The following is a 23,227-nucleotide window of genomic DNA, read 5'->3' on the forward strand; positions in this document are numbered from 1 at the left end:
CCAGTGTTGCATTGAAAACAGACTCAATCAATAAGTTTGTGTACGCTGCCTTCTTTCTTTTATTTTATTTCGGAAATGTTGACTACAACCGCTATGATTGTAGTATTCTGTATTCAGTATACTGTTTCCAACTCTACGTTTATACACCGCAAGCCACCTTACAGTGTGTGGCGAAGAGTACTTCGTGCACCAGTGCCACATCGCCTTTTCCTAATCCAGTCGCGTATTGTTCACGGTAACGATTGCTGGTCATTCTCCTTGTGGGCTTTAATTCCTCTAATTTTGTCTTGATAGTCTTTTCGAGAGATATACGTACGACGAAGCAATGTACTGGATGACTCTTCTAGGAGCGCACGCTCTAGTAACTTTTACATTAGACTTTACAGTAATGCAGAACGCCTTTCTCTTGCAGTGTCTACCACTGCAGTTGCCTAAGCACCTCAATGACACTATCGCACTTACTAAATGAACATGGAACGAAATGCGCTGCTCTTCTTTGGGACCTTCTGTATCTCCTCTAACGGTTGTATCTGGTACGCATCCCATACTGACGAGCAATATTCAAATATTGGTCGGATGCGTTTGTAAGCTACTTCCTTTGTTGATTGTCTACGTTTCCTGAGGATTCTTCAACGAATCTCAAGACTGGCACTGGTTATCGAGATTAATTTTATGTGGTCGTTCCACTTCAAATCGCTCTGCACGCATACTCCTACATATTTTATGGAAGTTAACTGTTTCCAGTGATCGTTCTGGTATTGTGCAAACATAGAATAAGCGATTTTGCTGTCTGTATATTCACAATACGCTATATTTGAATAAAATGGGGTTCCATTGCCACTCTCTGCAGTAAGTGTCGATCCTTTGCAGGTCTTCCCGTACTTCAGTATAATTGTCTAGTGTCGCGACTTCTCCGCACACAACGGTAGCATCAGCAAAAAGCCTCTTGGAATTTCCGATGTTTATCTACTAGGTCTTTTGTACATACTGTGAAAGGTAATGGTCCTATGACATTCCCTTGGGCACGTTGTAAGTTATTTTTAGGTCAGAAGACGTATCTCCGTTCCTTTTCAATCTCACAGACAAGGTGATTAGAAACCTTCTGAATATTTTTCTGCTTCCTGTGGTGATCTAGGTAAAACTTGTCAACAGAAAACACATTAAAAATTAACTCTCGAAAACGGTGGCGTATTTGTTGAAGGAAGTTAATAATAGTCAGTACATGCCTAAATACACTCCTGGAAATTGAAATAAGAACACCGTGAATTCATTGTCCCAGGAAGGGGAAACTTTATTGACACATTCCTGGGGTCAGATACATCACATGATCACACTGACAGAACCACAGGCACATAGACACAGGCAACAGAGCATGCACAATGTCGGCACTAGTACAGTGTATATCCACCTTTCGCAGCAATGCAGGCTGCTATTCTCCCATGGAGACGATCGTAGAGATGCTGGATGTAGTCCTGTGGAACGGCTTGCCATGCCATTTCCACCTGGCGCCTCAGTTGGACCAGCGTTCGTGCTGGACGTGCAGACCGCGTGAGACGACGCTTCATCCAGTCCCAAACATGCTCAATGGGGGACAGATCCGGAGATCTTGCTGGCCAGGGTAGCTGACTTACACCTTCTAGAGCACGTTGGGTGGCACGGGATACATGCGGACGTGCATTGTCCTGTTGGAACAGCAAGTTCCCTTGCCGGTCTAGGAATGGTAGAACGATGGGTTCGATGACGGTTTGCATGTACCGTGCACTATTCAGTGTCCCCTCGACGATCACCAGTGGTGTACGGCCAGTGTAGGAGATCGCTCCCCACACCATGATGCCGGGTGTTGGCCCTGTGTGCCTCGGTCGTATGCAGTCCTGATTGTGGCGCTCACCTGCACGGCGCCAAACACGCATACGACCATCATTGGCACCAAGGCAGAAGCGACTCTCATCGCTGAAGACGACACGTCTCCATTCGTCCCTCCATTCACGCCTGTCGCGACACCACTGGAGGCGGGCTGCACGATGTTGGGGCGTGAGCGGAAGACGGCCTAACGGTGTGCGGGACCGTAGCCCAGCTTCATGGAGACGGTTGCGAATGGTCTTCGCCGATACCCCAGGAGCAACAGTGTCCCTAATTTGCTGGGAAGTGGCGGTGCGGTCCCCTACGGCACTGCGTAGGATCCTACGGTCTTGGCGTGCATCCGTGCGTCGCTGCGGTCCGGCCCCAGGTCGACGGGCACGTGCACCTTCCGCCGACCACTGGCGACAACATCGATGTACTGTGGAGACCTCACGCCCCACGTGTTGAGCAATTCGGCGGTACGTCCACCCGGTCTCCCGCATGCCCACTATACGCCCTCGCTCAAAGTCCGTCAACTGCACATACGGTTCACGTCCACGCTGTCGCGGCATGCTACCAGTGTTAAAGACTGCGATGGAGCTCCGTATGCCACGGCAAACTGGCTGACACTGACGGTGGCGGTGCACAAATGCTGCGCAGCTAGCGCCATTCGACGGCCAACACCGCGGTTCCTGGTGTGTCCGCTGTGCCGTGCGTGTGATCATTGCTTGTACAGCCCTCTCGCAGTGTCCGGAGCAAGTATGGTGGGTCTGACACACCGGTGTCAATGTGTTCTTTTTTCCATTTCCAGGAGTGTAGATTACTTTTTGTCCGTTCCGGTGTCTGAATCGTAATACTGGTAATCTAAGCCAAACAATAAACAAAAATCATGTTTGTACTTTAGTTAATGCCAACGATATAGGTGCTAAGTATTTTGCAACTTTTCAGATTTGGAGTATCGTTTCAGGAAAGTAGATATTAGATCTAGAAAGATAGTAAAAGGATTTCGAGAAAAGTGTCTAAAAAGCATGCAGTTCTTATAAAACACGAACAGACCATATTTTTGATGCAGAAATGTGCCTTAATAGAATGCCAGCATTCGAAGAGAGGAAGTCCAGCCCATGTCTATACTTACACGTTAATTTCATTTGCTGTTATTAGTCTTAACTGCTGCATTTGTTTCTGTGTTTTCTAATATCATATTGTCGTGACCAAGTAGTGTACGGAAACTTATGATCACATGTGCGATGATTAATGGATCTGTAGAGAAAACCTTAAGGTAAATTTATCGAAGTCTGGAAAAATGAAAAAGGAAAATTATTTTGTTCATGCATCGCACACTTCTTCGATAAGAATTCTGAATAATGTCAGCCACGTAACGAAATTATCTTACCAGTAAGAACTTCAGATTCCCCCTGATACGTCGAATGTACTTTCTAAAGTTTCGTCTGTTAGTGGGAGGGGTTCTGCAGAACATTAGCAGAGGGATGTTTTATGAATCAATCACTTGACTTGCAGAACTACTGTCATGCAATATTCATAAGTTACAGTCATTAGTATTCTATCGAATTAATCTATTCGGCTTAGAAATCAGATCATATATGTGAGACAGTCCTCAGCATACACAGCAACTGGGGCGGGCTCATTCCCATCTCCGGTCCAGTCAGCTGTTGCTCGTAATTATTTCTTCATCGTCTTTAACAAATGCATCTGTGGAAAAATGCGTCAATACTACCACGTTTGCTAAAGTTACAAGGGATAAATGCTGACGTGTCGGATAACGTGAATTTATTGAGTGGAATATTTAATAATTTGGAAATAATGTCATAAAGAATATGTGAGATGTATTTGTGTACTCAAATATTGCGAACTTTAAATTATTTTAAATCTATAGAGTTTGCATTCCTCTTTGCAAACCAATGGAGCTAGTGGCAAGTGATTGCGACGACCTGTAGAACGAGAATTTAGCAAAACCAGAAAACGTACGAAAAATAAAAATTTTTAATAAGTTCCAGCTCACATCGGCACTTAAATTTTTCCATTGGATTACATAGACGTAATAATTGCTGATTGAACAGTGATAATAATTCGACTTAACAACTCAGACCATTCCACTGTAAACGAAAAGTGTAGTAGGAGCAGTCTTTTAGTTACAGAAGTAAACAAGAATATTGTCTTCGCATACTTGATCCGACAATATACTACATTGTCATCTTGCGAATTAAATTTAATGATTCTCCACATCTACTTCTACATAGATACGTTGTCAGTTTGATAGTTCTTATGACCATTCTTGGTGGTGAGGAAGTGATTTGTCTGGTTAACTATGAAGAAGGATGAGACGCCTACCAACCAACTAGAAGCCTGACATTCTTCATACTGCTTGCGATTACTTTTCTTCTTAGACAGACAGTGGGCGTCTTAGTCACACGACATTGGGCAATAAGAAGTTTGTGATGGCCTTAGATAGTCTGGTCCGCACGCGCGCTATTGTAATTAACCAGCGCCTTCGTGGCCGGAAAGGTTCGAATATCCTGCTGAATCTTCTTCGTGCTGGGCTTGCAAATGCACCCCACGAACGAGGAATTCCCAGTACGCGCGAGTAATAAGCTCGAGTTGATTACATCCCACCCCTTCTGAAACACTGCTATCGGTTCCAGCGATTGAAAGAGGTATTGACGCCTTGTGTTATGCATAAAAATGTCTGTAATAAGACAGCTTCAAAGGAGTGATTCCATCAAGCGGCCCGCACTAAGCCCGGTTTTTCAAAAAACTTGCACACGACCGTTTTGCAGTAGCAACGAGATTTACAATTTATCCAGGGAAAACTTTACAAACATTCAGCTTCCTCCGTGCGTAATAAAAATTTTTAGATGCAGTTGTCTTCTGTGGTCATACTGTGTTCAGCTCCTCGTTTTTCACTTTCGCTCTCTCCTCTATTAAAAGCAAAACTTTGAGAACTATGTCTATACAAGAGATGCACCTAATGATACTCTGCTAGTAACCTGATACAACTATTTCCTCACGCCTTAGGTCATTCAAAAAAAAAAAAAGGGGTCAGAAAAATTGTAATAACAACGTAACGTAACACCACTGCAAAATTTGCCCCATAACATTCGGGATAATTCTGGCACCCACTGGCAGTTGAGAGACTGCGAAGCAAACTTATGTGTCACGCACAACAAAAAGTTATGTTCAAATGTGTGTGAAATCTTGTGGGACTTAACTGCTAAGGTCATCAGTCCCCAAAATAAGCCGGCCGATGTGGCCGAGCGATTCTAGGCGCTTTAGTCTTGAACCGCGCGCCCGCTACGGTCGCAGGTTCGAATCCTGCCTCGGGCATTGATTTGTGTGATGTCCTTAGGTTGGTTAGGTTTAAGTAATTCTAAGTTCTAGGGGACTGATGACCTCAGATGTTAAGTCCCATAGTGCTCAGAGCCATTTGAACCCTAAAAAAAGTTATGTTTTGAAATTAATTTTGTGGTGACAGACTGAACTGTAGCGTAGCCCGAGATCTATAAGAAGTTAGCGAAGTCAATGGGCGTGTCAAGGTATCCTTTTTTTATACACACATTGGACGTTCAGCAGTTACATTTCGTATTGTAAAACAACTTTCTCGAAGATATTTTATAAAAGAGGTTTATGAAATACTTGACAGTACACAGGGGTACTTTTATGATATTTTTTACAATATTCACAGCTAATATAGTCAAATTGTCGGGAAAAAGGCCTATACGTTGCAAAAGGCGGGGTAGATGATTTTATTTTTTTAACTCGTTCATATGGTTGGAATGATTGGAAAACCAGGTTTTGCAACAAAATTGATGTAGGCTAAGCTTTCTGTAGTCAATAAACTTAGAATGTTTCGGACTCTTTTCAATTTTTTTTTCAAAAAAATCTGTTTGTTGGGGTCATAGCATTTTCTTTTCAGAGGAGCACAAAATTCTCAACAATTTTTATTACTACAACTTTTTCTGCACCCAAAACAAAGGGCGCTACAGCTCGTCGTGCAGTGTGCCAGATACCTAGTTTTTGAGCACTTTTGTTTCTTTTTATGTGGTGGAAACATATACACTGTTATATATTGTAATTTAATGTCTTATTTTTGCGGTACTCCTTTACTTTGTGTGCAATCGGGTGTTTTCTGCGCATTAATCTATTGTTTAATGAAACGAAGTGAAGAGGAATTAAAAACCTTTCTGAAATATGAACTTGTGCCTTACCCAGCCTCTCTATCTGCAGGAAAATGCTTGCAGAAAGGAACAGAATCTTCGTTCTACAATGCCTTTGTTCCAGTGAAGGATGTGAACTCAGTTCCACCCAAAAACAAATGTGTGTCGTTGATGGAGGGTACGTTATATACAAAGTAACTTGGACTTGAAATGTTTTCTTCATAACAATAGCCCAAAGCTAAGTTTCTTACCTGCAACGTCATTTTGAATCTCGGTTTTGCTATTGTACTTGATGGGTACCCATGTGAGGGAGAGCAAGGTAGCACATTTAGTGCTGAGAGAATTTGTAAGGCTAGAAAACATCTGTTGGAGTTGCGGTTAAATAACAGATGGTACACAAAGACCTTACGGCAAGTTTTTGCACGACGAACGAAACAAGATTTGCTTGATCACACATCTCAAAAAGTGTTGCATTGAAGTGGACCAGGTACACGAATATTCTGCTTTTATGATTGTAACGTCTGTTAGTTCAAGAACTTACGATTTTGGAAGCGTGATCATAGTGCGTGGAGATGTCGCCCTCCTTGTGCTCATGGCTGATGTAGGGCAAGGCATTGAAAACTTATTTTTTTTCTAAAGCCAGGAAGAGTTAGTGCAGAAAACAAGTGGTTTTGCACTGCATCCTACGAATTCAACAGTGAACATACTCTGTTCACTCACGCCGTTGTGGATGTGATACAACATCCGGTTTTTTCGGTCAAGGAGAAATGAAGTTTTGCGGCATTGTCAAACAACATGAAGACCTAGACTCAGTATTTGGCACGGTCGAGAAACCAGATGCTATCCGTGAAGAACTCCAGTGGAAGATTTTGAAAGAGAGACGCTCAGTAGCTCGAAATTTCAAGAACAAACCTTCACCGAGGAGTCAAGCAGTATATTGCCCCCTCCTACGTATATCTCGCGGAGAGACCATGATAATAAAATCAGAGAGATTAGAGCCCACATACAGGCATACCGACAATCTTTCTTTCCACGAACAGTACAAGACTGGAATAGATGGGAGAACCGATAGAGGTACTGAAGGTACCCTCCGCCACACACCGTCAGGTGGCTTGCGGAGTATGGATGTAGATGTAGCTGTAGAAAGTATAACTGCTGGAGCACAGTTTATTTTCGCATTGCATAGTGGAGGTGTCAGCAGTTCCAGGCGCCAGGCGATTTGCATTATTCGCCAAGTCTGCCACAAAAAGCAAATTCTAGTCTGCAAGGCTGCCATCTACAAAAGATGCTGTGCAACATCACTCGGTACGGAGTTACTAGCAAGTGGAAAACTGGATGAGAGATTGGAAACCTCCTGAGAAATGGGGCTGGGCTCGCAGTACCCATGATTGCAGGCATGTTGTAACGAGCGAATAACCAACATCTGAATCAATTCTTGACGTCGTTTTGTACTCACGTTAACTGAAGTGTGACGGAGGGCGGTCCTGCAAAAAGGGCAAATTTGAAATGCCCTACGATTTACAAGAAATGCAGTGGAGTCAACTGTGAAATCTTGCCAGAATTTTTTATGGAAATTATTGAGAAAAAGACGTCAAAATCAGCGAACTGGAAGATGCTTACTCACAGCTAGCAGGAGAGGTCAAGCAGGGACCCACAAAATGTACTTACCTTGGTTTTGCTACTCAAGGCACTTCTGTCGACGCTGAGAAACTTGGCCCATTAAAACGTCGGAAGAGACTCATATCCATCTCAAATGCGCCAAAGGTTGAAGTACACTGTCAGAAGTATTATGCATCCAGAAGTGATAATAGTAGACTAAGTGTTAGTATATGTTAGGGTTTTATTATTACAGAAAAGCTGCCTTAGTTTCTTTTGTATTGCATGATTTCCGTACACAAGTATAATTAGCCACCTATTTCGGTTAAATATAATTAGCTAACTATTTTGGTTTGCCTATTTCAACTAAAAATTGTACAGTTTTCTGCCTCTGGTTATTTAATACAACATAATTAGTAAATGATGTAGTTTTACAAATATGCATGAGCCGGGGCTGAAATGACCTAGTCCTCAACTTCGACTAGTAATGTACAAATTACAATAGATGTGTAGTGGACTGGCCCGACAGCCAATCCACTATGACTGGTAGCCGAAAGGTAAGCGTTTAAGCTCACGCAGGCTGGCGTGAGGTCTGGAAAAAAGGTACGTAGCTGGTAGAATACTTAACTTTAATTCATAATTGGTGTACATCGCTCTTGACTGTACATGCTTCACAAGATAAATATCAAATGCTATGGGCCTTGCTAGGTCGTAGCAAATGACGTAGCTGAAGGCTATGCTAACTATCGTCTCGGCAAATGAGAGCGTAATTTGTCAGTGAACCATTGCTCGCAACGTCGGCTGTACAACTGGGCGAGTGCTAGGACGTCTCTCTAGACCTGCCGTGTGGCGGCGCTCGGTCTGCAATCACTGACAGTGGCGACACGCGGGTCCGACGTATACTCACGGACCGCGGACGATTTAAAGGCTACCACCTAGCAAGTGTGGTATCTGGCGGTGACACCACAAGATGGATGCTCAGCAGTCATCAGACAGCACATGGAGTAATCCAATAACGCGAAATGAGATGTTCGATTCCAATATATAACATATTATACTACTTTTGTGTAAACAGAGATTGAAATAAGTGTTCGAAAACTAGGTATTTTGACATTTTGCAGAAAATTTGAAAAATTTATATTTTTGTTGATGGCTGTAGCGTTCGTGGTTTTGGGTGCAGAAAAAAGCCGTAGTAATCGAATTGGTAGAGACTCTCCTGCTGTTTTGAAAAAAAAAAAGAAATAGACGTCTGAGCGCTAGGAGCACAGCAAACAGATTTTTTGAAAAAACTGCAAAATTTCAATGTTTTGTGTGTTGTGTTGGCAGAAGAGCCAACACTGTTTTTCTAGAGGAGGCCGAAATGCACGCGTTTAATTACACGCTGACTGGCGTTAGGTCTGGAACAGGTCAGAGAAATAAGACTAACAAAACAGGAGGTAACTGGTAGAATACTTAACTTTAATCCACAATTGTAGAACATCTCTCATTACGGTACATGCTTCATAATATTAGTTATCAATTGAATACCGCGCCTTGCTAGGTCGTAGCAAATGTAGCTGAAGGCTATGCTAACTATCGTCTCGGCAAATGAGAGCGTATTTGTCAGTGAACCTTTCCTTGCAAAGTCGGCTGTACAACTGGGGCGAGTGCCAGTACGTCTCTCTAGACCTGCCGTGTGGTGGCGCTCGGTCTGCTATCACTGACAGTGGCGACACGCGGGTCCGACGTATACTAATGGACCGCGGCTGATTTAAAGGCTACCACCTAGCAAGTGTGGTGTCTGGCGGTGACATCACATTGTGACTGCAAAATGTTTGTCCAACATAAATTTTGTTAGTAAAACTTAATTTTCCCAGTCTTTTCAACCATATAAACAAGGTAAAAAAATGAAATCTTCTCCCCACCTTTTGTAATGATATCTACTATTTGACTGTCCTAAGTGTGATCCTTGCTTAAAAGATTTGTCAAAGATCTTTGACAGTGTAATATACATAAGGTTAGTAATAATTTTACCACTGTACTGTCGGTATTATTTAACGGCACTACCACTGCTTTAGAATATAACCGAGTTTGTACTGCCTGACTTATGGGTGCAGTGTACTGCCAAATAATAGCTTCTACCTCTAAACTGCCCCATTGAATGGACGCAACAACCGTGTCTGTCAGTGGCGACTACCAGTAGCTTAAATCATATCTAAATGTAGACTGCAGCTGAAATGTTTAATTTTGTCACATCACAACTGGCTCTCAGGGGGATCATCTTGAGCCGTGTAACAATCGGTGGAGACGTCGGCGAATTTTTCTTCCTGTTAGTATAGGCATTTACACCCTCAGCTTTTTTTTTCTTGAATTTCTGAACTGCTCGCTAGCAACACAGACACCATCAATCGTGGCTATCGGGCCGTACGGCGTGCGTCAGTCAGGTTCGTGTTCCAGGGCTGTCCTGGTCGTCTCCACACGCGTCTTCGCCGAAACTCGTCACTGAAGACAATTCTACTCCAGTCACTGACATACCAGGCCGAAGGCATATCTGGAGACGCCCCTGACAGCGATGGGGTACCAAACTGACTGTCACCCGTCATACGATCCGTCATCCAGGAGTGATGATCTCAGGTCCCACGTATTTCATAGAAGAACCGCTTTATTTGTCATCCGCAGCACCCTTACAGCACAACCGCAGCGCAATGTCGACGATATTCTACGACCCGTTCTGTTGCCCTTCGTGGCAAGCCATCCTGAGCCCCATTCCAGCAAGATAACGCCCACCCACAACCGGCGAGATTTTCTGCAGCTCGGCTTCGTGCTTACCAAAACCTACTTTGGCCAGCACGATCGCCAGACCCCTTCCCAACTGAGAATGTTTGGTGCATTATGGGCAGGGCCCTCCAACTAGCTCTGGAGTTTTGACGATCTAACGAGCCAGTCGGACAGAAGTTTGCACGATATCCCTCAGGAGGGCGTCCAACAACGCTATCAATCAGTGCCGACACGAATAACTGCCTACACTAGGGCCAACGCGTTACTAACTGGCTCAATTTATGAAGCTCGTTTTGTTGAATAAATCATTCAATTTTTCTGAAATTGTAATAATTTGTTTGCCTGTTCATTTACATCACATATTTCCGTCCCATTCAGAAAATTCCTTCGTGGTGCGACGACGATCGCTTGTTTTTTGCTTCCTGCATCCGCAGTAAAAATGTCACGTTATATTGTGCATGTATACAAGCTGCTCGGAAATTCCTATTAAAAACTTCTAGGACTTGCAGAGGTACATAATATTTCGAATAGGAACCCATGTTTACCACGATTTCAGTTCCATGCGTGTAACGCGTCCACGTTTGCTGAGGGAAAGGGAAAAGTCTCAGAGCTGCTCGTCCTGGTATGCAATAGAGTTGACGGGATGACGTGTACTGCGTCCGACGGTCACCTGATGTCACTCGACGTCTGTCTTGTTGTCTAATAATTGTGCTGCATCACGCCTAATTGAATTCCTCAAGCAGAAGTGGACGAGTTAAACGTCTGAATTCAAACTGTTGTAGAACGGAAACGGTACGTTTCATGACATGAGTTCCTGTTCAAAACACTATGTACTCACTCCCCTCTACAAGTCCTAGAGGATTGTAACAGAAATTTCCGCACACTCTGTGTAGTGCAGAAGGTTTCATTAATTTTCGTTTATGAATGCCTCTGCAGGCATAGTGACGAGTACATTCTCGATCGCTTGAAGCGATTTTGTGCAAGTTTTTGAGGCAGTCTTGCAAATCTATTTCGAATTACTGGAAGCGTTTAATCGGGAGTACTGGAGCACGACTTGTCTCTGGCGCTAGCTAAATCAGAAGCCTGTCAGTATGGTGAGGATGGGGGGGGGGGGGGGGGGGGGGGGGGGGAGAGGTTGCTGCATATGATCTGCTTCTGACAAGTGTTAGGAGATCCAGTTGCACACTTTCTTACTACGAGGTTAAGGCAAGAAAGGTTGCCCTATGGTAGTCCTCTTCCCCCTCCCCCACCCCCACCCTCGGAAGAAAGGCGTTAATCTAGTCCTACACACTACTGGTACGTGACATGGCTGACAGTTGGTGAAGCCAAAGAATATGAATAGAAATTTGCTGTAGTAACAAAATTATCTGCAGTATGGCTTTCTTTAGCAGAATTTACTCAGTTACTTACGCCTTTTTTGACGACATGTGAACCACGCTTTGTGACTCGTTCTGTTAGCAGATGACAGTTTGATATTATGGTGGCTGTATGATCTCAGTCGTTTTAAAACAACTACCAACCAATATGCTGATGACGTATTTTTAAAACATTTTAGTGTTTCGAATATTTTGTTCATCATGTGGCTGTATTACGATTACCTGACAAACCATAAACCAGTTGTTGTATTTTATTTGATGCATTATGAAAATGTTGCTGAAAACCGGAAATTGGTTAATCAGTCCCGATAGTGGGGAATTTTTAAGTCCACAGCACTCATTAAAAATAAAAATTACATCCACAGTCAACAAAGATACGTAGTTTTTACTAACGTATTTGTTGTTGTCTTTTTATGTAGAAGCTTACACATATTTGTACACCATTTTTACAGTTCACGTCACAGAGATGTTACGTATTGTCAACAGAGAGATGATGTTACACATCATCCCCTCGTAAACGATCAGACAACGAACAAGCTTGCTAATTTACGTTGGTATTTGTCAAATAATAGTCATTTACCTGCCGGGCTATGTTTGTAACTTTGAGACGTCTAGCAACTGGAGCAGAGTTTAGAGGTTCACAGTCTGTATCGTACACTGCGCGTCCTACATTTCGCACTAGTATCAAAATACGACACAATACGCACTGCGTGGCAACTGCTTCAAGAGTGAGATTAAATTTGACAAACTTTGTACGTCTGTACGCTTGTTTTTGACAAACATATGTACAGCAAACAGCAGATTTGACACACAAGTTTGATCGTTTAGAAGGGCTTAAGAGAAAAAAAAATAGTAGTTGTAGTAATATCAACAGTAGTAATAGTACTAGTACACTAATCTGTGGACGATCTCTAACATATCTCCGTTGACAACATGTAACATCTTTGTGACTATTTCTGCGAACTGCTGAAATGGTCTATAAATACGTGTGAGCTCCTACATAAAAATGCAACAAGAAATACATAAGTTACTACCAAATTAACCATCATTGATAAATACGAAAATAATTACAGAAGTACTGGAGTTAAAGACACCAGTGTTCGAAACATGTAATCTAGTTGAAAATGTGCAACCGAGTCCGACCAAAAATGAGTATAATCTTAACTATCCCAAAGAACTGCACCTCTCGTTGCGAAATAAGACGTTGATCCGCTTTTCATTGTCTTGTGTGCTTTGCCAGAACACATACACACCTTTCGAGTTACAAAATTGAGTGGCTCTCTACATTTTTTATTGTAGTACATGCTTTTGTCGACACAGGTTTAGACATGTCTTAACATCGATTGTGTTAACAAAAACACACAATACGGAATACAATGAAAAGTGTATCAACACCATGTTGCGGTGAACACGAAAAATTTGTGTTTAATGAAAAACGTGACCTTCATTGGCAAGATGGAACTCAAAATATAAGACAGCTGATTAGTAGCGAGTCATGGTAACGTAATGAAGCGATTCGACGTCAAACTAAATTTTTTAAACCAGTAAGTGCAAGAAACTAATTTATTTCTAATTCATAAACCAACACACTAGAATTACAGTCACGTACCAAACGTTACAGTCTGTGTTGCGTGTCACTCTTTCACGTTCCAACTCTTTCGTGTAGTGTTGGTGCTTCCCTTATTAGCATTCTGATTTCTAATAGAATGACGTCCAACATGGAGGAATACTAAGGGGAGTTGTCATGACGTCAGAGACTCGAAGCCGCTGTCCGCCATGTCAGTTGCCCCAAACATTTGCTTTCGGTGGCAGTGTTTTGATAAAACATGTCAGCTTGCGTCATTTACAGGTGCACTAATCGTTCTGATTGTAGTCCAAAGTGTAAAGCAAAGACATTTCATTTGTAAGTGGACTCGTTCAAGCGATACTTTCTTTTGTATTAATGAATTTTGGTTGCGTCGTTTACTTTTACTGTATTGGTTTTATTTCTGTTATTTTACTTTAAGTTTTTAAAAAACCAACCCGAAAAAATGTCAGGGTGAACGCTATGAGAAGGGAAGAGTGGAAATCGATCAAACGTAGCAAAATAAATTTTCATCATTTTCGGGAACATATTACTCGCGCAAAGTTAACACTTGGCGCGGTGGCTGATGGGGGCTACTGTAAATTGGAAATGCCTTTACTGTCGCTCCCATCAGCCCCCGCTACAAATGGTTCAAGGAGGTTTCTAAGTTTATCTTTAGATAAATATGCTGATCATGTGGATGGATCTTCAACTAGCAGAATATCAGATTTCCCTCTTTCTTCGTAACAAGGCCACAGCGACAAAGCGTTGCGTATCATCGTCTGAGGTTCGAAGCACCAGCAGCAGTTTATTTGAACGTATGGAGATGAAAGCGTCTTGGGCATTCTCGCTCAAAATCTTAAGGTCACGCATGGCGGTGCAAGTACGTGCTCAGTAAGAAGTAGCAGCGGCATGCGACGGGCAGGCGGTAGCTCACAGTACCTGTTGTTCCTCCTGGACGGCGCGCTGTGGAGCCCGGATGACCGGGCAGACGATGGACACCGGTTGCCCGAAGCTGAAGCCCTGGCCTTCCATGGTCGACTGTGGTAGCTTTCGGCCGCGCTGGTAGCAGAACTGGCTGGCGGACCACAATCCCCTGCGGCGGGGTGCAGGGGCGCGGGCGGCGTTTCGCCTCGACCAATCAGAGGCCGCGCTGGCCGCCCGCCGCTCTGCGCATAGGAAACAGCCAGTGACCAACACTTCCCCTCACCCTTTGTCCGCATTCTTTTTTGTCTATGCCCGAAGTAGCTTCCCGAAGCTCCCCCTACATAAACTACAAATCACGTTGCTTCTGCAAAACCGAACTTGCGTACATTTGTTTAAAATTTTATTTTAAATAGGCTTAATGCAGGATGCTGTATGGAATCGTTCCTTTGAAATCGTCTTCGCTGGAATATAGCGGCGTAAATAGTTGCCTGCTGTAGTTGTACTTTGTTCAGTGCTTCACTTGTCACTTTTGCTCTCTTCCTTTGTTTTTATTTCTGCATTTGGCCAACTGTAGACCGCAAAGAATTTAAGACTTTTTGGCTTTTCTTCTCCAAGCCTCCCAGAACATCTTCATTCCTTCATTTCTCTTTTTTTATTTCCTGCTCGGAAATGATCGGTGTGGGCCTCCTGTTTGGTAGTTCCTCTTGAAATAATTCTATACTGTTAACTCTCCTTCTGAACTCTCTCCTACTGTGGACCGTCTCTGGCGTAATTCCGACTTCCGCTCCATCCCTCTTCACCTCATCTACCCTTTCAGAACTGGCCTTGAGCCCCACGATTTACTTGAAGATCATTTTGTTCAGTCAGCATTCATCCTTCCTTAGTCGGTGTCTGTAGAACTTCAACCTCTGCTTCTTCATCGTGCCCCTGATCTTTTCAGTCTACTTGTAGAGTAGTTCTTTTTCCCTCTTCTTCCAAATCCCACCAGTAGTCTTCTGTGGTCCGAGAATTTTTCCCAAAATATTTCTGTATTCTTTTCAAGTTCTTGAAGCTTTCCCTTCGTAGTTAAAATAAGACACTCTGAAGTGTACAATCCTTCAGATTGTACCACCGAGTTATAGTGCCTGGTTTTGGCCTCGTAGGATAATGCCCTTTTGTTGTACATGTCCTGTGCTATCTTGTAGACCAGATTTAGTTGTCTAGCTATTCCTTTATTCGCTTCCTTATCTAGTCTGTAGGAGTGAATTCATTCCGCCGTATGTATAAACTTCTCCGTCTGTCCTCTTAATCTTGCCATGATTTACTTCCATGCCCTCTTTGCGATTTCATGAAGACTCTCGAACATCTTTCCAGCGTCTTCTCGGTTGTTATCTAAGAGAGCAAGGTAGTCGGCAAAAGATAACTACTTCATTTCCCAGGTTCTAGCTTTCTCTTCCGTGGAGTATTTCTGTCATTCCTTCCAAATTCAGAGCGTCTTTTTCAATTCCAATTTCTTCCAAGGTACTCAGTAATGTATGTCTGTCTATCGAGTCGTATGCCGTTTTAAAGTCGATAAAGATCACCACAGTGTTGTGGCTCCTTGGAGCATGCTCTTCGCTTCCAGAAACCAATTTGATATTCCCCAGTGAGGTGACTAGCCCGTTCTTCAGAGCTAGAGAGTATCGTGTAAGCTATTAGAAGTAGAGAGATCCCCCTGTAAATATCTGGACCCGTTCGATTACGGTACCTTTTTATGAAGCGAGTTGTATGAGCGCACATTTCCAGTTATTTGCGATCCGTCCAGTGTTGCATATTTCTTTTGTAAGATGATGGATTCTTTCTGCAGCGAGCTCTCCTCCGATTTTTCACATTTCCGCCATGATGCCATCTTCCCCTGGTGCTTTGTTAGTCTTGAGCTATTTGATTATCTGTTTGATCTCTCCTATTTATTAAAAGCAAAACAACGAGAACTGGGTCTAGGCGCATAGCTGCTATGCTGTCCACCTAAACAACCCATTTTCTAAACAATTCAAGATTTCGCAAGATTCGAGAGATGGAAGAAAACTAAATGAGAAATTTTAAAAAATCCGTGTTGGCTTCAATAGGCAAACAGAAACATTGAAAGATATTGAAAAAACTCGACAGGTTTTTAATTGCACCTATTTGTAGACAGAAAACTTGTCTTTCGCTGTTTACATATTGTGACTAATATTCAACAACCATTTTTACGGAAATGGCGGCAACTTGAGTTTTAGGAGCAACAGAAGAAAATAAAAGCAAAAACAAAAGTGCTATAGTCTGTAAACTGAAGAACATTTTTGGTGTAGCTTCGTTCAACTTTCGTAAGCAATCGTCCTGAGAAAGGTATCTTTACAACAGATTTGCAGAATTTTATTGTTATCGTGCTTCCGACAGTGATGAATTTCGTGAAGGTGGACTAAAATCAGTTCTTCCAAAACACATCGATGCAGCTTGATCCTTGAAGTTACTTACCTTGCGATACAGGCATCCTTAGGATGCATTACATTCAATTTTGCATGAACATAAATGTTCAAAAAAATCTGTTCGCAACACATTCCACTCAATTTGATCAACTGGAGCTCAACATTGAGCTCGCTCCAGTTGCTGTAAGGAAATATTCAAGTAATACCACCGAGGAAATGCAAATCCAACGGCTCGTGTTCTTCATTATGACCTTAAACCAACAAAAATGGTTCGTTCGCAACTCGTTCCCAAAAAAACCTATCGGCTGTTTCTTTGGTCACAAGGGGCCATTGCTTTAGAGGAAGGAAGAGTAAATAGTTCTTAATGGTATGCAACGATTTGTTTGCCACGAATTCTCGATGAAATCAGGAAGAACGACCAAGAACTTCGTATCATTCTTCATCATGACAATACTAGCTACAGCACAGCACATCAGGCAATTGATGATGTGACGGGGAAAAACTTTGAATTAATGTCTCATTGTCCGTATTCGCTTGATTTGTCGCCGAACGACTTCTTTTTCTTCTTCAACAAAAATCGCCCCAAGAAGTTGGTGAATTCTTCGAAAACATGAAGAGACAACATTGTGTGAGACTAAAATTGATACAGTATCAGATCAAAAGTATCCGGACCCTGTTCCTGGATATTAATTTGGAGTGTGTCCACGTTTCGCCTTTTTGATGACTTGAACTCCGCTGGGGACACTTTCAGTGAGGTGTTGGAATGTCTGTGCACAAACGGCAGCTCACACTTGCTCAAGGGCTCAAAGCAGAGAAAGTTGTCAGTGGTTTTGGAAGCTGGAGTCTGGAGAGAAGTCGCCGTTCTAACTCATCCTGAAAGTGTCCCATTGGGTTCAGGTCGGGATTCTGGACAGGAAATCCTCAGGAGTGCTACTGCGCGAAAACCAGTGCCTCACAGATGCTGCTTTATGGCAGGATGCATTGCCATGCTAGTACAAACAGTCTTGGTCTCCGCAAAGTTTCTCTACTGTACGCCCTACACAACGCTGTAAAATGTGTTCATATCTGTCCGCAATTAGTGTTTTCTTAAGCGTAATAACAGGATCATGCCGTAATCACTTCACTGTTGGCATTACACGCGATTGCAGTTAACTTTCTCCAGCCATTCGCACCCTTTGTACTCCATCGGATCTCCACGGTATATAGAGTGTTTCATTGCTCCAAACCACACGTTCCCATCTATCTGTTTCCCAGTGGCGTCGCTCTTTACATCACCTCACGACTGCAGAAATGTGTGGCTTATGAGGAGACGCTCGACCATTCTACCCCATTCACTTTAACTCCATACACATAGTCATCGTGCAAGCTGGACTGCTGGTACCACTTTGGAACTCGCGAGTGATTCCTTTGGGAGATCTGACGCCATTTTTACAGCCATCCTGTGCAGTGCTCGACTTCCCTGTCCGTCAGTGCGTGAGTTCTCCCTGGTCTTAATTCAGCTGTCTTTGTTCCTTCACAAGCACCTAGCCAACAGTCGACTTGGGCAGCTTTAAGAGGGTTGTTATGTCCCTGATGAATATGTTACTCAGGCGACATCCAATGACGAGAATACATTCGAAATCACTGGGCCCTCCTCACCGATCCATTCTGGCGTTCCTGCATCTCTGCTGGCGACACAATTCTCCCCGCCGCCTTTTGCGCTGGGGGTCCACCTCTGGTGACGTCTAGTTGTCAATTCCGCTTTACATAGGAGTGTCCAGACACTATTTACCAGACGGAGAATATGCAAAAGCCTTTATTATCTTGCATATTTGAAATCGTTATAAAACAACGATAGATTTTGTCACAGAACGCTGAGTAATACCCGTGTATGTAGCGCTAGATGTGTAGAGTAGATTTATGACGCTGCCAGGTCGTTCAGGACTCCAAGACTATACTGAACTGCCTTCACAGTGGTTGTGAAACGCTTTGGTACCAGTATTTTCCAAATGTGCCAGGGACGCTTTCAGAAGCTTTAGACTACCTGGGGATCCAGACCATCACCTAACTTAATATTACAGTTGACGGAACAAACATCCATCGTCACTGGGAACAATATCTACGGTTAAGCTGTGTAAGATTTCCGTGGCTGATTTATCAAGACTTAATTACCAGGCGATTGCTACGATGAGGTGGGGAGCGCTGGTTCTGGACCGGCGGCGAGCCAAAGTCTCGCCTCTCACGTCAGGAGTAGATACGTCACTGGTTGAACGTTTGTTGGACCTGGAACAATAATGAAATTTGCAAAAAGTTAATTGCCAGGCGCCATGCAGAAGCGACAGAAAGTGTTGTTATTAATCACTATCAGCACATAAAATAACACGAAAAAATTTCAATTGTGGGTCAGTTACAACATTTTCTTTTCATTCACAACGCGTTTCGATGGTTAAACCGTCAACATAAACATATCTTAATTGCAAGATTTGAAAATTTTTTGTATCAGAATGCGGGGAGTTATCATTTTATGTTACGTCCTGAATTGATGATAATTGACTGCAGTTACCTAAAGCATTATAAGCGATATATGAGGGCGTGCTGAAAAGTGATGCCTCCGAATTTTATTATTTGAAAACTCTTAAAGCCTTTTAATTGAAACAATCTTTATTAACATTCTTCATCTTTATTCTTCATTATTTGATATAGGTTCCGCCTTTTACGCAAAAGCACTGTTTTTTCTTGTTACCCAAACATGATTCGAGACCTCTGTGCCATCATCAGTGGGTTTTGTTTGTTGTCAACTGTAAAAAGTGAGTATATTTTAGGTTGTAACCGATCTAACATAGTAAGGCCTAAAGGAAGTTTCGTTCGTTTTTGTTCCTACCATGATTTTACATTATAAGGTTTTGCAGGGCCATCTGTACGGTGTTCTGCACTGATAGCTTGTCACCTGCAAACCAAACGATGTAAATGTGAGGTAACACATTCCTTGATTAAAAAAAAATAAAGTTTGGTTTACATATGACAAGCAACAGTGCAGGAAACCATACAGATGATCCTGCAAAACCATATTTTGTAAAATCACGGCAAGAACAAAAACTAACAAAAAGTGTCTTTAGGCTTCACTTTGTTACATCGGTCACAACTTAAAATATGTTCATTTTTTACAGTTTTCAATAAATAGAACCCATTGATGATGGTACAGAGGCGCCGAAACATGTTTGGGTAACAAGAAAAAACAGTGTTTTTGCATAAACGGCGGAACTTATATCCAATAACTTTAACTGTGAACACGGCATAAATACAAAACCTGCAAATCCAAAAGAAGAATATTTATTCTTCATGTCTACAATTTCTCGACATAGTTGCACTAGCAACGAACATAGTTCTTCCAACGAAAGACAAGTTTGTTCATACTGTCACTGTAGAATGCTTCAGTTTGTTGAGATACTTACAAACTCGCCTCTGCTTGCACCGTTTCATCACTATCAAAGTGAGGTTATCGAAGGTGTACTCTAAGTTTTGTAAACAGACGAAAATCAGATGGGGCCAAGTCGGGACTGTATGAAGGATGATCGATGACAGTGAACCCAAAGCGTCGGATCTTACATATGTTGCAGCGCTTGTGTGTGGTCTGACACTGTCATACTGAAAAAGACAGTTGTCTGTGAGTGAACAAACTCTTCGAACTCGTGGTTTCAGTTTTCTCACGCACCGACTATGATATGGAGCCCTCTAGAAGCAGAGGTTTGCAGCTTGAGCCAGCGAAGCAGGTAGTCGACCGAGTAATACGTACGAGATGTTCGAGGGCCGTTCAATAAGTAACGCAACACATATTGTCTCGGCTAATTTCGGTTAAAAATTCGGAATTTGTAATGGGACATTGTGGAATATTCCCGCATCAGCACCTGCAGTTTCATAAATTTCCGATAGGTGGCAGCGCTGTACAGTGACTCACAAAAGTATTCGGTCACCAGTGTTATGTTTTATATTTCCTTCATTATATACTGGCATCACATATTACAGGAGTAGTCTCGGCACAAAATGATATAGGGCTGTGTAATAAATAACAGAACAGCATTTTCTTATTTGCAAACGTAACTCAAACAACATAAACAATAATACATAAAGAAACTTGCCCACTATCATAGCCACAAAAGTTTTCGGGTGGCAAGTATGACAATCACAACCTTGTACATTTTAATATCTTGTATGCAGTCCTTTTTGCTTAATCACTTGTTCCAAGCGTTTAGGCATGCTATGAACGAGCTTTCGCGTATAATCAGGACTTATTTGTCGCCATCACTCCAGTATTCGTCCCTTTAAAGCTTGTTTGGATGTCACTGGAGTTTGCCATACTTTTCGCTTCAATTCACTCCAATTTTCTATTGTGTTCAAGTCTGGACTCTGAGGAGGGGTATCCAAAACCTTAGAGCAATTATACAGCGCCCGTAGTCTCACAATATTCGTTTTATGCTTCGGATCATTGTCTTGAGACAATTTGAACGTCCTCGAAAGCCCGAAACTTGTAGCACTTTGCTGTAAGTTCTCTTTTAGGATGTTCAGATACTTATGCTTGTCCAGTTTCCTTCAATGTATGCTAATTCGCCTACCCCAGATGACGACATGGAACCCCAAATCATGACACCTCCATCACAGTGTTTAACTGTGGGTTGTAGATGCTTCGATTGAAATTCTTCACGTGGTTTTCTCCAAGTCATAGGTCTTCCGTTTGAGGAGTACATCTGCACTTGACATTCATCGACAAAAAATATTTCGTACCAACAACTGACACTTTTATTTACGTGCTGCTTCGAGAAGCCCAGTCATTTGTTTCTATTCCTCTCATTTATCATAGGCTTCTTCCTGCTTACTCGACCGTTATACACCTCTCGTCTGATAATTCGTCGGACTGTTTCAGGGTGCACCGCCTTCCCATATTCCTGCTGCTCTGCGGCAGCTATTTTCGTTGCCGACAACCTTGTATTTGTTTCAGTTTTTCATATTAGTCTGGTTTCCTCCCTGCTATTGAGTTTATGTGATCGCCTTGTTTTTGGTTTATCCTCAACCCTATCTTCTCTGTTGAATCTTCGTACAATGCCACCTACAGTACTCCAAATGATTTGTAACATTGCGGCACTCCGTCTTTCGGAACGTCCTTTAGCGTGATGGAAAATAACAAGTTGTCTCGTTTCAAATGACATATTGTTTCCTTTCCGCCCCATCGTACTGTGCACCATGCGTGTTAACAACGCGGAAACGCAGCAGAGAATGAGCCTGCTAGGTCTACAGCTAGCACCACCGCCGCCTGTACGAAATATGCCCGAATAATAAAGTGACTGCAAATATACATTGCACGTACAAAATGTAGTCCGTCAACAAAGGAGGTGGCTTACAAAACACTCGTTCGACCTATACTTGAGTATTGCTCATCAATGTGGGATCCGTACGAGGTCGGGTTGACAGAGGAGATAGAGAAGCTCCAAAGAAGAGCGGCGCTTTTCGTCACAGGGTTATTTGGTAAGCGTGATAGCGTTACGGAGATGTTTAGCAAACTCAAGTGGCAGACTCTGCAAGAGAGGCGCTCTGCATCGCGGTGTAGCTTGCTGTCCAGGTTTCGAGAGGGTGCGTTTCTGGATGAGGTATCGAATATATCGCTTCCCCTACTTATACCTCCCGAGGAGATCACGAATGTAAAAAAGAGAGATTCGAGCGCGCACGGAGGCTTTCCGGCAGTCGTTCTTCCCGCGAACCATACGCGAGTGGAACAGGAAAGGGAGGTAATGACAGTGGCACGTAAAGTGCCCTGCGCCACACGCCGATGGGTGGCTTGCGGAGTATAAATGTAGATAAATGTAGGTAGATGCAAAACGGCAATCCATTGCGTGGTGCCACATCATCTCTGCTCCGAAGAAAATATCAGAGTCGCACGCTGTCAGTCAAATCATGTCGACGGTTTTCTAGGGGTTATTCTGTTCGATGTATTCCGTCATGGTGCAACGATCAACTCTGAAGTTTATTGCGCTACCCTCAGGAAATTGAAGAAACGAACTCAGCGTGTTCGTCGCCACAAAAATGCAAAGGAACGTCTGTTCCACGCCAATGCAAGGCCTCACACAAGTCTGCACATCCGCAAGGAGCTCACAAAAAGTTAAATCGACTGTTCTTCCTCATTCACGATACAGCCTGTATCTCGCACCTTCAGAGTTCCATCTGTTTGGCCCAATGAAGGATGCATTCCGCGGGAAGCAGTACGTGGATGATGGGGAGGTTACTGATGCTGCAAGAAGTTGGCTCTGATGTCGACCAGTAGACTGGTACCATGCGGGCGTACAGGGCCTCCCAATAAAGTGGCGCGACGCCATCGCATTGAACGGAGATTATGTTGAAAAATAGGGCTTTGTAGCCAAAACAGTGGGGAATAATGTGGCTTATTGGAATCCTGAACAAAGCCAACCCGCTTTAAAAAAAAATGTTGCATTACTTACTGAACGCTTCTAGTGATACCTCAAACGATATCGAGAACAGAATAAAAAATTCGGAGGCATTACTTTTAGCATCCCATCGTACATGGAGTGCACTTGTCAGGAATATCAC

General features: G+C 42.9%; 1 protein-coding gene across 1 annotated transcript in view; it reads right to left on the minus strand.

Annotated features, from left to right (window-relative positions):
- Positions 1–23,227, minus strand: part of LOC124803239 — a 366,808-nt gene that overhangs the window by 211,619 nt on the left and 131,962 nt on the right. The window contains exons 3-4 of the mRNA XM_047264420.1: positions 18,806–18,916; positions 14,247–14,473 (exon numbers count right to left, since the gene is read on the minus strand). Coding sequence (XP_047120376.1) covers positions 14,247–14,339 — 93 coding nt within the window. The 5' untranslated portion in view covers positions 14,340–14,473; positions 18,806–18,916. The remainder of the gene's footprint in view (positions 1–14,246; positions 14,474–18,805; positions 18,917–23,227) is intronic.

Source organism: Schistocerca piceifrons, chromosome 6 (genome assembly GCF_021461385.2).
Source record: "Schistocerca piceifrons isolate TAMUIC-IGC-003096 chromosome 6, iqSchPice1.1, whole genome shotgun sequence".
In the NCBI taxonomy this organism is placed as follows: Eukaryota; Metazoa; Arthropoda; class Insecta; order Orthoptera; family Acrididae; genus Schistocerca; species Schistocerca piceifrons.